This window comes from Protopterus annectens, chromosome 6.part0, assembly GCF_019279795.1.
Source record: "Protopterus annectens isolate FY-2018-M chromosome 6.part0, PAN1.0, whole genome shotgun sequence".
NCBI classification, from domain to species: domain Eukaryota; kingdom Metazoa; phylum Chordata; order Ceratodontiformes; family Protopteridae; genus Protopterus; species Protopterus annectens.
This window is the reverse complement of record NC_056737.1, coordinates 1,623,616,158-1,623,632,955: the sequence shown is the minus strand read 5'-3', so window position 1 is coordinate 1,623,632,955 and position 16,798 is coordinate 1,623,616,158. Positions and strand designations below refer to the sequence as shown.

Genomic DNA, 16,798 nt, shown 5'->3' with positions numbered 1-16,798 from the left:
TATAGGTTCATAGGTAGGTACTAGGCTATCTGCCCTAGGGCAGTTATAAGCCTAGCCAGAATGTGTTGGCTTTCGCCTCCCTTTTAGATTAGATTCCTGAGCCTCTGTCCAGCAGGGCCATAGAAGTGATCCCAGGTGTAAATTTACGATTTCCCATCCACTCATCAAGATTTTTTTTGAAGAGGGTCAGTGAGGGTTTTGCCTAACATGGACTGGGATTCTATTCCAGAGCAAAGGAAGCCTCTGGGATATGAATCTATCCCTCCAGCATGTCCTATTTATTGTTGTGCTGAGGTTTAAATCCCTGGAGCATGTAGCTCTAAGGGATTTGGATTTCTTGAAGTGGAGCATGTCCATTAATTCCGGGTTATACATGGCCTTGTACGTCAGGCAAAGATAACCTCTGAGGAGGCAGTAAGCAACCGAGTAGAGCTGGAGTTTCTTTGGTCGAGCTGCATAGGGCATCTGTTTGAGGCTCACAATCCTCTTGGTGAGGTACTTTTGGGGTGTCTCTAGATGTTGTAGGTGTCGGGTAAGGTACATCCCAAATGGGGTGTCTCTAGATGTTGTAGGTGTCGGGTAAGGTACATCCCAAATGGGGCATTGTACTCAATTATGGGCCTGATGAGCAATGAGTAGTGGGGAACAATGACCTCTCTTGATTTAGATGTGAACTCTTTCATAATTAGGTGGGCTATATAGAAGGTTTTTCTAACCACTTTGGCAATGTGATTATCAAAGGAGAGGTTACTATCTACTTGGGTTCCCAGATCCCCAATTACATCTTCCGTACTTAGTGGATTACCACGTATGTGGTAGTTTGTGGGCACACTGTTTTTCCCAAAGGGGATGACTATGCACTTTTTGGCATTTAGCTTGAGGCCATGGTTCTGACACCAGGTATTCGTCTCCGTAAAACCCTTCTGGAGGATGCTTGTGTCAGCCGGAGTGTCGATTATGGCTCCCAGTTTGCAATCATCTGCGAACTTGGTCAGCCACAGTCCTCCCGTGCTTGCCTGTACCTCAGAGAAGTATATACCAAACAAGAGAGGTCGCAGGACTGAGCTCTGTGGGACACCACTTGTTACTGGTTTGGAGTCGGACATGGCACCCGCAACTCTGACCATGTGGGTTCTATCCCTGAGCCAGTTTGCAACCCATCTCGTGACATAGGGGTTGATATTCAAGCTGGTAAGCTTATGTATAATGCCAGAGTGGGGTATTGTGTCGAAGGCCTTTGCAAGGTCTAGGTAGGCTGTGTGGACTACCTTTCCCTCATCTATGGCCTTGTTAACTGTTTCAAAGAAGTCAACTAGGTTTAAGAGGCAAGATCTGCTTTAACAAAGCCAAATTGGGTAGGGTCTACTGTCTGGAGGTTCCCAATGTCTTTGTTTATGAGATCCATGATGATGCGCTCCATAGCTTTGCAGACCAGGCTAGTCAGGCTTATAGGGCGATAGTTCCTGGGATCCTTTGTGGCGCCACCTTTGTGGAGCGGGATAACTGTTGCTGTATGCCATTCTTTGGGTACATATCCTGTAGTAAGGCTGAGTTTGAACAGTGACTATGTGAGGGTTCAGTTCTTTTTGGAGCTCGTGTAAGACGCAGCCCGGGACACCATCCGGTCCCATTGATGCTGTGTTTTTTGCTTTGGAGAGGGCTGCTTTCACCTGTGTGTCTGTGATGTTTGGAAAACTACATTCTTCTGGGATAGACACTGGCCCTTTTGGGGGGGGGGGCAAAGTTTGCACTGAACCTGTCCGCCAGGATGTTGGCAATGTCAGTGGGTTCAGTGTATTTTTTGCCATTTAGCATCAGCTCAGAGCAGATCTGAGAGTTGCCACCTAGATTCTTGATGTAGCTAAAGAAGGCCTTCTGATTATCTTTAGAGTCTTTGGCAATTTTTCTTTCAAAGTTGGCCTTTGATGATTTTATGAGGGATCGTAGTTTCTTGCTAATACTGATCAGGGATGCCTTCCCTTTTTGGGATTTTGCTCTATCATGTAATAGTTTCCTCCTTCTGTTGTATACTTAATTATGGCTGGGGTCCACCAGACTGGTCTCCTGTTTTTGGAGGAGTGAGTCTTGGTTTTACTTGGGATGGCTCGATCCATGCATTCCTGTAAGTGCTCATAGAATGCATTTGTAAAGGATTCTGTGGTTTGGGAAGCATTTTCCATTAGCCCGGAGGCTTTGAAGCTTTCCACTTCGGTCTTGAGAAGTCTGAAGTTTGCTTTTGAGAAATTTTTCACAGTGGTTTCCTTGGCTGGGAGTGGGGTCGGGATGTGGATGTCCAGTGTGATTAGTTTATGGTCTGATCTTATCAAAGAGGGGTTTACCTTTGGTATGGAACATTGATCCCCCATATTGGTGATGACCAGGTCCAATATGTTGTCCTCTCTTGTGGGAGTGGTGACCAGTTGTTCCATGGCATTTAAGTTTATAAACTCCAGGAACCGTTAAGCAAAGGAGTTGGGACTTGAGTAGTTTTCCTAGTCAATGTTTGGGTAGTTGAAATCACCCAATATCATGGTGTTTGGTGAGACCTTCATATTCCCCAATGTTCCCAGGAATGCCGAGTGGGGGTCCTGAGACAAAGTGGGTGATCTGCAGCAAGCTACAAACTGAAAAGCAGTTTTGCCCACTGTTAGTTGCACATGGATGGTCTCCGATGCCTCGTGCAGTGCCACTAACCTGGAGGTGTGGGTATCCTTGATGAAAATGGATACTCCCCCACCTTTTGTATTTCGGTCCGAGTTCTGGGGCCGAAAAGCATGGTACGAGTTATATCCTGGTAGTGCTGGGGTGTTCTCTGGAGCCTTGAACCAGGTTTCTGTTACTGCACAGATATCTATTTTCTCCATACTGAGGAGTGCCTTGAGTGCATGCATCTTGAGTTTAGACTTCTGGCGTTGAGTAGCATTTACCCTTAGCTTTTTGTTTCTTGTGTTGTCTATGGAGGTGGGTTTGTCTATTGAGCCTTGCCTAAAAAAGGCACTATGGGGGTGGCAAGAGCATTATCTAGTATTCGAAAGCCTAAGGGTGACAGGTGCAAGCCGTCCCTAGCGAAGCAACGTGGCTTGGCAAGCATGTCATCCCAGGCTGACAGTCACTGGATCCCCTTTGAATGACACCAATAGCTTAGCCAATTGTTAAAATTGATCATTTTGTCTTTATACTGTGGCATCATTCTTGGTGAGGGCAAGATGCTACTCAGGGTCAGGGTCATACCGGCCTGGGCTACATGACCAGAGAGCTCCTCTATGTCTCTTTTCATGTACTCCAGGGAGGTACGTCTCAGGTCATTCACACCAACATGGACAATGACAGAGTCATATTTGTACTTGCTTTGGAGTGACCTGAGTACTTGTGTTATGTGGCAGATCCTGGCATTGGACAGACAGCTTACAGTTACCTTCTCCTTGTTCAGTCTGGTGAGTGGGACATCAGTGTGACTGACAACAGAGTCTGTTATTACTAGTGTATTTGGTGTGTTATTTAGCCTTAAGGGCTGTGACTGTGTGGCACACTGACTTTGTGAAGTATGTGATACGTGAATATTGTTGTGGAGTAGCGGTTGCTTGGATGTCTGCTTTGAAAGCCTCTGCTGCTTTGGCAAATTTTAATTTAGAGCCTCCGAGTATGTTTTTGTGTGTGTTTTTGTACTCTCACAAACTTGTTCAATACACTGAGATCCAAAATTGGTCTCCAATCCCCAGTTTTCTTTGGCACCAAAAATAGTCGTGAGTATAATCCGGATACTATCTGGTCTGGAGGGACTATTTGGATGACTCTCTTTCTTAGCAGCTTTTCTATCTCTAGTGCTGCTTCTTCCCTTTGACTGGGTGGAACATCAGGAAGATTTTTTGAAGGGACGGGACAAAGATCGAAGGGGATATGATAACCTCTGGTTATAATCCTTTGTACCCAAGAATTGGTGGTGATGGTTAGCCAGGCAGAAGGGTACAAGGGGAAACTTCCCCCAACCACCTCCAGAGGAAAGGAGTTGGGCCGCTCTTCATGGAGCGCTAGTAGGATTGACCAGGGAAAGAATCCCTGGAACCCTGGTTATGCGGACCCCATCTGCCCCAAAAGGAGAGTCTTCACTGTGAGTTTCCCCCTCTGCCTCTGGGGGAGAACTCGGTCTGTGTGTCATGGAAAGGACCCTGAGATTTCTTGAACCATATCTTCCCACTCTTTTGGTTTCAGGAGAAAGCATGTTGAGGGGAAGAATAACGGACACCTACTGCAGAAAGGGTCTTACCATCCTGTTCACATCTGGCCAGTGTGCTTTTAACTTTGGGCCCAAACAACGAGGAGGCCTCAATGGGGGCATTAAGAAAGGAAGACTTAAAGGGTTCCGCGAAGTTGCACAAGTGCATCCAGGCGTGTCAACCTGATAGCAAAGGTCGCTGAAGCAAAGGTGCACTTCCCTATCCTTTCCAGGGCCCGGAACTCTGTTAGGTGGATGGACAGTCTGGCTTTCTTCTTCTGCCAGATCCTTTTGTGTTGCAGCCGCCACCACCAAAGCACCCACAGGAAGACCTTTGGCCCAATGGGGATCCAAAGCAGGAGGGGACAAGATCTTATCTGGCCTCCAGGGAATAACTTCGACAGTATCAGGAGCCTGCCAAGCATGCTGCACAATGAGCCAGACAAGTTCATCAGTAGGTGGAGTAACCCAGGAGGTAGGGGGCCAGGCGCAAAAGGCCTGCAGGAGCACGGATTCCTCAGAGGTCGGATTAGAGGACTGCCAGTCACCTCTCTTTCAGGATTTCGAGGATCTCACCAAAGGCTACCTCAGAGGGTAACCAAGGGGATCCTTCCCCCTCATCGAAATCTGTGTCTTCGGTGAGGGACTCCTCTGTGGAGTCCAAGTGATTCCTCTTACACAAACTTTTCTGGTGGACCTCCTCAGCGGGAGAAGCTGGAGAAGACAGCGGAAAAGGGGATTCCTGAGGGAATATGTCCTGCGGCCCTTGCACCCGGTGTCCGCTAGGTGCGACTTGTGAAACCAGTGTACCAGAGGAGGGCGGAGGTATAGACAGTCTGGTATTGCCAGCAGCAGCAAAAGCCTTCTCCATCAGTTGGAAGGCTGGTCCACCCGAAGAGGAGTGCATGTCTAGGACAGGGGTCATCCCTCCCCTAAGTGACGCAGCCTGCCGAACCAGAGTACCTGGATGGCTGTGGAGCAGCAAACTATGCGTGTCACAACTGACATCCTGGGTCATAGCAAAACTTTCCTGCCATGAAGGCAACTGTGGTTCCTTAGTGAGATCCATAAAGGGAACCGCAGAAGGGGAAGACTGTGCTATATCCATGGACTTCAAAGGCAATGAAGGAGGAGAATAAGAAGGGGTCTTTGGAGATGGGTGATCACCTCCCAAGGAAGGATAGTTCCTGAGGGGTGGGATACCTCTGGCCAAGAGTACCTGGTCCACAAGATGCAACACATCATGTTCAGAAAGGCTTCTAGTGGACCTCATGGAGACTGAAGGAGAAACAGGCCTGTCCACAGAAGAGGCAGACTCAGTGCCCATCTCATCTGACCACACTGAGGACAATGGTGCCAAGAGAGACTGGACTACTGTTGTCTGCACCGAAGAAGTCATCGGTGCCGAAGTCATGGTCTGCACCGACACAGGGATCGGTGCCAAAAGTGCCGAAACTGGAACCGACAAAACTGGAGTCAACAAAAAAGGTGTCGGTTCCGAGGAAGATCTCGGAGCCGACGTGGTCAAGGTCTGCCAACTGAACGGTCAGTGCCGATACAGTGGTGATGGTCTGAACTGAGGAGCCCCTCGGTGCTGATATATCGAAGGCTGCACGAGAAGACGGAGCCGAAATCTCTAATGGAGCCGAAGGCCTCGGTGCCGAAGGTCTAGGCACTGAAAGCACTGGGGCTGACTGAGTGAGCTCCAGAGCCGAAACTTTAGCCTTTTTAGGTTTTTGTTGGCGGGAGTCCCAAGCCGGGGATGAAGGCAAAGATTTAGCCTTAGTAAGAACATCCAAGGTTTTCTTATGGGCTCTCAGAGGGGTTGAGGCCTCTGACCCAGAAATAACCTCTGAAAAGAGAGATTTTTAGAAGTCCCTTCAGTAACAGCTTGTTTTTCCTTTCCAACAAGGTTCTATTAGAAAAGTTCTCACAAATAGTACAGGGTGCATCAACAGAGAAATGGGAAGCTCCCAAACAATAAAAACACAGAGTGTGCATCAGAAGTAGGCAGTTTGTGTCAACAATCAGAACACTGCTTAAACACTGGGCTGCCTTTCTTATCTGCCATGACAACAAATTAATTAATAGAAAAGGTATCAGCAATGGTACAACAGAGTACCCGAAGGTATGAGAGAAAAAGGAAAAGGATTACCAACGATGGTAAAGAGAATACCTCGCGGTAAAAGTGGTAAAGAAAGAAGCAGAAAAACCTGAAGAAATTATGTACACTAGATGCGATAGGGTAAGAGACAATAAAATATGAACTTTTCTGACAGAAAAGTAATCTGTAAAACTATAAAACAATTGTCTGTATTCAGCTCAAGAGAAGTAGCTTGACACGACCGAATGGCAATGTGGCAAACAAAATCTGAGGTAACAGGGAGAGGGGGATTGTGGGTAAGAGTTTAGCTCGAGAGTTTGAAGCTGACGCGAGCTTGGAAAATGGCCGGCTCGGTTCCGAGGTCGGAACAGATATCCATATGTAAGGAGTGAACGAGGATTAACAATATCAGATCTAAGGTTATCCAGAAAGAACAACAATAATGAAAGGTCTCCACCCTACCAAGGTAATATTATCCTGTCTCCAGATCCTTCCAGGATGGGAGTAGGTGGGTGGGTTCGTAAGAATGAAGGGCGAGATGGACTACAAACATGGAATGTTATGGTGAGTACATAACGTCTTTATGTTTTGTAGTCCTATCTCGCCTTCATTCTTACATATGGGGCAGCGTCCCTAGCACCTTATTCCTGGGTGGTTCACGGAAAAATACTACCGTGGAAGCAAAGGATGCTCTACCCCTTGAGGTCGGGTCCAATTTGTAATGAGTAATAAAGGTATGAGGGGTAGCCCAAGTTGCTGCTGCACAGATACTATCAATTGGAACTCTGGCTTGGAAGGCAGCAGATGTAGACTGGGATCGTGTAGAATATGCCTTAATCTTGAACGGTAGAGTTTTTTTCATTGGAGGAGTAAATGAAAGAAATACAGCTCAAAATCCAATTAGATAGGGTCACTTTAGAGACTGGCAGACCCATTCTAGATTCAGAGAAGGACACGAACAATTGGTCTGACTTCCTGAGTTCCTTAGTCTTGTGAAGATAGAACCGTAACTGCCTGTGAACATCCAGTTGATGAAATTTGTATTCTGCTGTGTTAGAATGATTAGGGAAAAACACAGGTAATTCTATGGTTTGATTCAAATTAGTGTGAGAGCAAACTTTAGGGATAAAGGAAGGATTAGTACAAAGGGAAACTGTGTCTTTGTGGAAAATCAAATAAGGCTTAATAGACAGTGCTTGTAACTCTGATACTCGTCTAGCTGATGTGATGGCTACTAGAAACAAGGTCTTCCCAAGACAGAAATTTCAATAGGCACACGTGCGGGTTCAAAGGGCGGTGCAGTTAGTTTGGACAGAACAAAGTTTATATCCCAGGGAGATACCGGTTCCTGAAAGTGGGGTCTCAGCAAAGTAGCACCTTTAAGGAAGGTTTTACACAGTCTGTGGGATATCAGGTTAGATTCATATTGACCCAAATGAAAATTAGATACCGCAGCCAAATGGACCCTAATTGGGGCAGCAGCAGATCCCTGATGGAAAAGTTCAGACAAAAATTCTAAAACCATAGGGATGGATGCAGTGTAAGGATCTACATTCCTTTCTTCAGCCCAGATAGAGAACCATCTCCATTTGCTACTGTATAACTTCCTAGTGGAAGGTTTATGCAAAGACGTGAGGATGTGGGTTATAGCAGGTGAAAAATCATGAAGCCTGACTAGGGATGGAACTGGAGCAGCCACGCTGTCAAATTGAGAGTGTGGAGGCAGGGGTGAAGGAAGCTTGACGTGTGTGAAGAGGTCTGGCACTGGGTCCAGCGTCCATGAATCTACCAGTATCAGGCCTGAGAAAGGGGAACCAAATCTGTTGAGGCCAGTAAGGAGTGAGGGGAATCATTTTACTTCCCAATAACTTTGCTTTCTGAATCACTTTGGATACGAGAGGAAAGGGAGGGGCAACATAAAGCAGTCACAGGGGCCAATCGTGAGCAAGTGCATCTCTCAGTGGTGCCCTGGAGGGGGGGGATAAGGGAGAAGCAGCTGCTGCATTTGGAGTTGATCGGACTGGCGAAAAGATCGCAGCAAGGCTGTCCCCATTTGCAGAAGATCTGTTCCACTACTTCCTGATTCAGAGACCACTCATGAGGCATCAAGATTGCCCTGCTATCACATTGGTTGTCCCCTGGATGTGCGTTGCCACTAGAAAGCATTGGGAAGAAATTGCCCACTTCCAAACACGAAGGGCCTCTCGACAAAAGGGTAAGATCTGGTTCCTCCTTACTTGTTGAGATACCATACCACTGACATTTTGTCTGACTGGATTGCTATCGTCCCTAGAGGAAGAAAGTCGTGAAGTGCTTGCAATGCTAGAAGCACTGCTTTCACCTCTAGGACAGTGATATGCAGGTGAGCCTCATGATCTTGTCATGTGTCTTGGACAGACCTGCCTAGATAATGCCCCCCCCCATTTGTGAGGCATCTGTGGTCACAGTAGCAGCGGGTTGGCGAGAAAGGAGTGGAGTACCTGTTGTCAATTGGTCGGGTTGAATCCACCAACAAAGGTCCTTTTTGCAAAACTCTGTTATGATAAGGTGAGAGAGAGGCAGTTGTTGAAAAGACCACTGGGAAGATAGAAGCCATTGGAAAATTTGCATATGTAATCTGGCTACAGTGACTAACGTTATGGTGGAGGCTATGGTCCCTAAGAGTTTCAGTACTGTCTTTGCCTTGACTTTCTGTAGGGGAAGTAAACTGAGAACTTGTTGTCTGAGGTTTTGAATTCTTTCTGCAGGCAGACGAGCTAGCATGATGACCATGTCTATTTCTGCACCTATAAAGTCACAAATTGAGAGGGCGATAAGGCAGACTTTTCCCATTTTATTGTAATCCCCAGCTGGGAACAAAGCTGGATGGTGGAATCGCTGGTTTGTAGAAGTAGATGCTGGGTGGTGGCGGTCAGGAGCCAGTCATCCAGGTATGGAAACATTTGGAATCCTAAACGTCTCAGGTGAGCTGTCAGTACTGCCATACATTTGGATAACACCCTGGGAGCTGTGGTGAGACCAAAGGGCAGAGCACGAAATTGGTAGTGACTGGCTCCCAGCTGGAAGCGTTTGTGACTCCTCAATGCTCTGTCCATTTTTATATGGTAGTACGCATCTTGGAGGTCTATGGAGCACATTCAATTGTCTTTCCCTAACAGAGGGAGTATAGACTGCAGTGTTACCATCTGGAACTTGGCCTTCTTTACAGATTGGTTTAGTTTGCTGAGGTCCAAGATGGGCCTCCAGTCCCCTGTACATTTTGGCACTAAAAAGAATCTGGAGTAAGTTTCGAATCCTATCTGGACTGCGGGGACAGTTTTGATGACTCTCTTTGCAAGCAACTTTTGCACTTCTACAGTTGCTTGATCCCTGTGATTGGGTGGAACATTTTCTTAGGAGTGTGGGGTGGAAGAGAAAAGGGTATGGAGTAACCTCTGGTGATTATTCTTTGTACCCATTTGCCTTGGGTGATGTTTAGCCAGGCTTCTCGATACAAAGATAGGCAACCCCCGACTGGCTCCAGAGAAGCGCAGCTGGGTCCCGCATCAGGAGCACTGATTGGGACGACCTCGAAATGAATCGCGGCCTCCCTGGTTTTGCGGACCCCACCTGCCTCTAGGGCGTCGTCTACCATTAGCTCCTCCTCCTCTGCCTCTGAAGGAGTCACCCTGTGCATCCGGGAAAAATCTCTGGGACTTATTGAACCACATCTTACCACCTCTCTGACCCTTGGGATATGGTCTAGAGAGGATGGTAAAATGTACTCTCATGGCAAAGAGAGTTTTCCCTTCCTCTTCGCACCTGGTGAGTGTATCTTTTACCTTGGGTCCAAACAATGAAGAACCGTCAAAGGGGATGTTGGTAAAGGTAGACTTGAAAGGTTCCGCAAAATTACATAAGCGCATCCAGGAGTGTCTCCTAAGGGAAACTCCTGAACCCGCTGTCCTGCGCGCTCTGTCAGCTACATAGGAGATCAGCCTCATGGACGAGTTCACGATGGAATTGAAGGTTGACAACTGAGCAGACACCTTCTCAGAGACTCCTTCAGTAGATGTACCTTGAAGAGCATCTCCTAACTCCTTGAGGAGATCTCTTTGAAGCCTAGTAAAATGTGTGAGATAATTCAGCAATCTGAGAGTAAAAGCCGCTGAACAAAAGATAAGCTTCACGTTTCTATCCATCGTTTGAGACTCCTTATTCGGCGGATGGACAGATGAAGTCTCCGCTAGCTCCTTCTTAGTGGCCACAACCACCACTGTGGCATCTACATCCACGCCCTCGGATAAAAAAATATTTCTCTTTTAAGGCAGACAGAAATGTATTGGGTCTTCTGGGAACTGGCTCCATGGCATCAGGAGTCTCCCATGCCTTCCGACAAACCAGGTCTAAGAGTTCATCAAAAGGTGGAGACACCCAAGAGGCTGTAGATACAGACCCAAAAGCCTTCAGGTACACTGACTCCTCATCAGAACGGGTGACAGTGGGCCAGCTGCCTCTCTGCTTAAGGATCTCCAAGATATCTACAAATGAGACATCATCATGGGACAACTTGGGGGACCCTTCTGACTCCTCGAGGTCAGTGTCTGAAGTGATGGATTCATCTAGGGAGTCTACATGCTTCCTCTTGCATGTTCTCTTCCGAGGGGGCTCCTCAGAAGGGTACTCTGGGGAGGTCTCGGAAGACTGGGGGCCAGCCAACGGGGGCTCCTGAGGCTGCGGGTCTCTGCTGTCGATAGAGAGTAGGTGCCAAGGCAGAGATCGGTGCTCGAGGGGGAAGAGCGTCGGTAACCTAGCATGGAGCTCATGAGCGAGACAGCACACTCCATCATCTCGAAAGCAGATCTCTCCCTCCAAAGACAACTCCGGTTCCGAGGAAATGGAGGTAGTCAATGGCTCCAAAGCGACCGGCTCAGAGATGGATGTAGGGTCCGAGCTCACCCTAGCCGACGCACCGAGAGGGAGACTCGGAACTGAAGAGGTTTGGGTCCAAGTGTTCCTGTCGGGGCCTATTGGTGAGCTTCGGCTCCTAGACACCACGGACGGCACCAAAGGTGTCGGCGCAGAACTCTGCTCTGAGACAGCCATGAGGGGAGCTGGAACCGAGGTTTCCACAACAAGTGGCACTGAAAACTCTGGCTCCAAAGGTCCGACTTGACTCGGAGGAACCACAACAGGGAGGATGGACTCGGGTGGCTCCGGAGCCAACTGGGTATGAGCCAACCATTTGGGCAAAGCAGACAACTTCAGGAGTTTAAGCACTACTCTTTCAACATCTTCCTCTGATAAGCTCTTGGAGGATCTGAATGACAGGGTAGGCAATCTGGATCTCTGTAAAATTGGAGATCTTAAGGTTGGGGAGACCGGCAAAGGATCTCTGGACCAGCTCTGATGCAATTTTCAGTAGCTGGCTCCAAAAGGCTTGGGGCCGACACTGCAGTGTCAACACTGACAACCTCAACCAGCTCCGAGGACAGTGGAGCCGAGAAGGTAGAAGTCTTATCAAGTTTTGATTGTTTCTGTGGAGGTTCTGATACACTAGTCATAACCGGAGAATGTCTCTTGGCTGACTTGACCTTCCCTTTTTTGGACAAATGTGATTTAGATGAAGAAGAAGAACTCATCATGTCTTCCCCGAAGGAAGGCTTGAGAAGACCTTTCAAAATTAACCTGTTCTTCTGCTCTTGGAGAACTCTGGAGCTAAAGGAATGGCAGAATAAACAAGTTTCCTGCAAATGAATAGCTCCAAGACAATATACACAATTACTACGGCCATCCACAATTGAATTTTTCTGGGAGCACTTTATGCATTTTTTGAAACCCAAAGGTTTGTGGTCTTTAGACTCTCTAGACATGTTGAACAGCTATATAATAAAACAGGTACACAACAAGCACAAAGAGGACTAGGTCCTCTAACTTAAACGGGCCTAGCCCTGTGGAAAATATGAAAAAATAGCAGAGGACTAGGTCCTCTACCTTAAACGGACCGAGCTGGATAGGCCAAGTCATAAAAAGGGCAGAAATTTAGTAGCAGGCAAGGTATCGAACAAAGAACACTGCATGCAAGCATTACATTTCTAAAATTTAAGAAACAAATATAATATAAGTGCTGACCCACAGAGAAAAACCTGTAACAAGACTAGCAAAAACACTGCACACAATAAATTATATATATATATATATATATATATATATATATATATATATATATATATATATATATACACACACACACACACACACACACACCGTCCCATTAGTCTGACAAGCCTCATCTGCAAGGCCATGGAGCGTATTATCATGGAACTTAAAAACAAAGACATTGGCAACCTTCAAACACTGGACCCCACCCAGTTTGTGTTCGTGAAGGGCTGATCTTGTCTCCTGAATCTGATTGACTTCTTTGAATCAGTCTCCAGAGCCATGGACAAGGGTAAGGTGGTCCACACAGCCTATCTAGACCTTGCCAATGCCTTTGACACTATCCCCCACTCTGAAATCATAGATAAACTTACTAAGCTGGGCATTAATCCCTACATCATCCAACGGGTTGCTAACTGGCTTACTGATAGAACCCACACTGTAAAAGTAGCCAACTCCAAATCCAGCTCCAGACAAGTGACACGTGGAGTACCTCAGAGTTCAGTCCTGGGGCCGCTCTTGTTTGGCATCTACTTCTCTGAAGTACAAGCCAACACTAAGGGACTCTGGCTAACAAAGTTTGCAGATGACTGCAAACTGGGAGCCATTACTGAATCCTAAATGATGTGGATACTCTACAAAAGGGCCTTACAGAAACAGATGCTTGGTACCAGAGCCGTGGGCTCAAGCTCAATGCCAAGAAATGTATAGTTATCTCTTTTGGGAAAAAATATGTACCCGTGAATTACCATATAGGTGGCAGTATGCTAAACACAGAAAGTGTGATAAGAGACTTAGGGACACAGGTGGTCAGTAGTCTCACCTTCGATAACCACATCGCCACAACAGTCAGGAAATCCATCTATGTGGCACACCTTATCACTAAGGGCTTTTCATCCAGAAAAAAGGAGGTCATTGTCCCACTGTGCTCATCCCTCATTAGACCCATTATAGAATACAATGCCCCGTTTGGTATGTACCTCTCAAGACATCTGCAACAACTGGAAAGGCCGCAGAAATACCTCACTAAAAGAATCACAGGCCTAAAACAGATGCCCTATGCTGACCGCCTTAAAAAACTCCAGCTATACCCTGTCGCATATCATCTACTCAGAGGCGATCTCTGCTTAACATACAAGGCCATGTCAAACCCAGATCTGTTGGACATGCTACACATAAAGAAATCCCAATCCCTCAAAGCCACATGCTCCAGGGATCTAAACCTTGTCATCACAATAAATAAAACATGCTGGAGGGATAGGTTCTTGACCCAGAGACTCCCCAGACTCTGGAAAAGATTGCCCATACATGTCAAGCAGAGTGCCTCTTTGGCCCTCTTTAAAAGGAACCTTGACGATTGCATGGGAGAAAAGAAATTCACCCCGGGGATCATGTTAGTCACCCTGCTAGACAGAGGTCCAGGGAAGTAAATAGCGTGGGAAGAAATAGCCAGGGAATTGTTATGGCTAGGCTTGTATCGGCCCTAGTGCTGATAGCCTAGTACCAACCTATGAACCTAATAAGTGAGAAAACAAGGTCCTAACTAAACGCGGACCAATGAAATATCAATGTTAATAAAAGACTAGCACACTGTATACCAAGTTGAGTACAAGGGCCAACAGCCAAGTTCTCAACAACTAACTAATTTAAAGAGCAAAAATACTGCTAAACACTTCTAATAGTACTAAACATGATCTAATCATAAGATAACTAGCTATACAGTCGGTAAAGTGATAATAAAGACAAAAAATTCAAACTTAGCCACGGCCAAGCAAGAAGCATTTCTGAACTCATAGACGTGGCAAACGAGATCTGGGGATTGTACTAGTGCACTGTGGGATACCTACCTAGCCACAAGCCAACTGAGAGACTTTGAGCTTTGTAATAGGCCGAGTTGGAGCCGAGGATCGGCTCCGAACCCATATGTAAGAATGAAGGTGAGATAGGACTACATAACATTCTAAATTAAACAAATATGCTCTGGTTTATAAATCAGAGTTGCCGATTTGGAAAAAGTGGCACACTATTTTCTGTAAATGATAGATGACAATCTGGAAAAGTACAACGCTGTTGTGGTAATGGCAATACCACTATTGCTAAAACTGAATTTCAAAGAGGATTAAAGTTGGAGAAAAGAGATTCCTGATAATATGCTCAACTCAGAATACTTCGGATGCTGTAGTCCAACTTCTGAAAATCAGTTTGAACAGTTACACTTCTAACAGAAACTCATTTCCAACTCACAAAGTTGCATTTTGTCCAAAGCAATTCACAGACAATTAAACATGGATATTCTTCAGGAAATACTGCTATTGTTCATAAAGAATAGGTTTGTACCAATATATCTTTCTCCACTGATGTAGGAGATCCTGCCCTTGGAGGCTTGGTTTCATCTAATGTTCCCAAAACATATTACTTTTTCTTTTAAGAGGGGAAAGAATTATTAAATTATAATTTTGTGAAAGGGAATCATGTTAATAGTTCATCCTCTGGCACTTTTTCATGTGGCCATTGCAGTATATGTGACAGGGTTAAGAATTTTAATATAATTAATGGTATAACATTTATTCCTAGGTTATACTTTAACTGCAGATCATTAGGGGTAGAATATATTCTGGGTTGTTCTTGTGCTAATGTTTGGTATATAGGATAAACTAAACATATGGTTAGAATTCAGGTACTAGAACATTTAAAAGATATCAGGAACCGGAGTGAAGTTAGTCCTGTTGCTCAACATTTCCTTGCTAAACATGATGGTTCCCCTAGCAGTTTAAAATTTTGCGTACTTGGTAAGCGTCTTTTAACTAGAGGGGGGGGGGGGACTATACTAATAAATTACTTGAATTAGAAACTAGAATGATCTTAAAGTTTAAAACTTTGAAGCCCTTTGGCTTGAATCAGGAATTGGGTATTTAACAACTAATAATAACTGTATTATCCAACATTCAATAGTAAATAAGAAGTTATGTACCTACCATAACGTTCCATGTTAGTTGTCTTCTCTCGCCTTCTTTCTTGCTGGATGGGTTCGGAGCCGATCCTCGGCTCCGACTCGGCCACTTACTAAAGCTCGAGAGCTAATTTTACCAGCTCGAGGCAACCCTATATCCCATGATGCAAGGCGAAGACTACCCAGATCTCGTTTGGTAGCTAAGGAAATTATGCAATAAATTCCTCCAACTGGAGAGGAGGAGGAAGAGGTAATAATAGTAATAATGATAATAATAATAATCATAATAATAATCTCCCGAAAAAGATAAACCTAATCTAGTGACACTAGAAAGCTGATTAGTTGGAAAAATTGGATTAAGCCTCTTAAGGGAAGAGGCACAATCTTCTTGGTCTGACCAGGCTAGGGGGATGGTGGGCGGGACGCAAGAAAGAAGGCGAGTGAAGATAACTAACATGGAACGTTATGGTAGGTACATAACTTCTTAATGTTAAGTTGTCAATCTCGCCTTCATTCTTGCTGGATGGGACCGCGTCCCTAGCACCTTTATCCTGGGTAGCCCAATGGAACAGACTCTTGAGAACGGTGGAACCAAAATTCACTCTGTCTCTGGAGGCCAAGTCTAATTTGTAATGTGAAACAAAGGTATGAGGAGAGGCCCATGTGGCTGCTGCACAAATAGTGTCTATTGGAAGTCTAGCCTGAAAAGCTGTAGATGCAGCTAGAGCTCTGGTAGAATGGGCTTTTGGCCTAGAAATCAACTCTTTACCTCTGAGCTGATAAATGCAAGTAATCACAGAAGACAGCCATCTAGATAGAGTTACCTTGGATACTGGTAGGCCTTTCTTGTTCTCTGCATAGGATAAAAACAGTTGATCAGATTTCCTAAAATGTTTGGTTCTGTCCAGATAATATCTGAGTTGGCGGTGAACATCAAGATAATGTAGTTTTTGTTCCGCTCTATTAGAATAATTTGGGAAAAAAACTGGAAGATCAATGGATTGATTTAAGTTCGTCTGCGATGCCACTTTGGGTAAGAAAGACGGATTAGTCCTTAGAGAAACTCTGTCTTTGGGGAAGATTAAGTAGGGAGGACGAACGCAGAGGGCATGAAGCTCAGATACTCTCCTGGCAGAAGTAATGGCGACTAGAAAGAGTGTCTTCCAAGAAAGAAATTTCAATGAACAGGCAGCCGCAGGTTTGAAAGGGGGAAGAATCAAGGATGTTAAAATTAAATTTAGATCCCACTGTGGTGGGGGGTCTCTAATCTGAGGTTTAAGTAAAAAAATACCTCTAAGGAATGCCTTGCAAAGTTTATGTGACATAATGTTGTGGTCCAACAAGCCTATGTGAAAATTTGAAATGGCTGCCAGCTGAACTTTTACTGTGGAGG

At 45.6% G+C, this 16,798-nt stretch overlaps 1 protein-coding gene across 1 annotated transcript in view; it reads right to left on the bottom strand.

Moving 5' to 3' along the window:
• DNAH7 (dynein axonemal heavy chain 7) overlaps nt 1-16,798 on the bottom strand; it is a 4,771,155-nt gene that overhangs the window by 4,749,001 nt on the left and 5,356 nt on the right. The window contains exon 2 of the mRNA XM_044073696.1: nt 14,793-14,848. Coding sequence (XP_043929631.1) covers nt 14,793-14,848 — 56 coding nt within the window. The remainder of the gene's footprint in view (nt 1-14,792; nt 14,849-16,798) is intronic.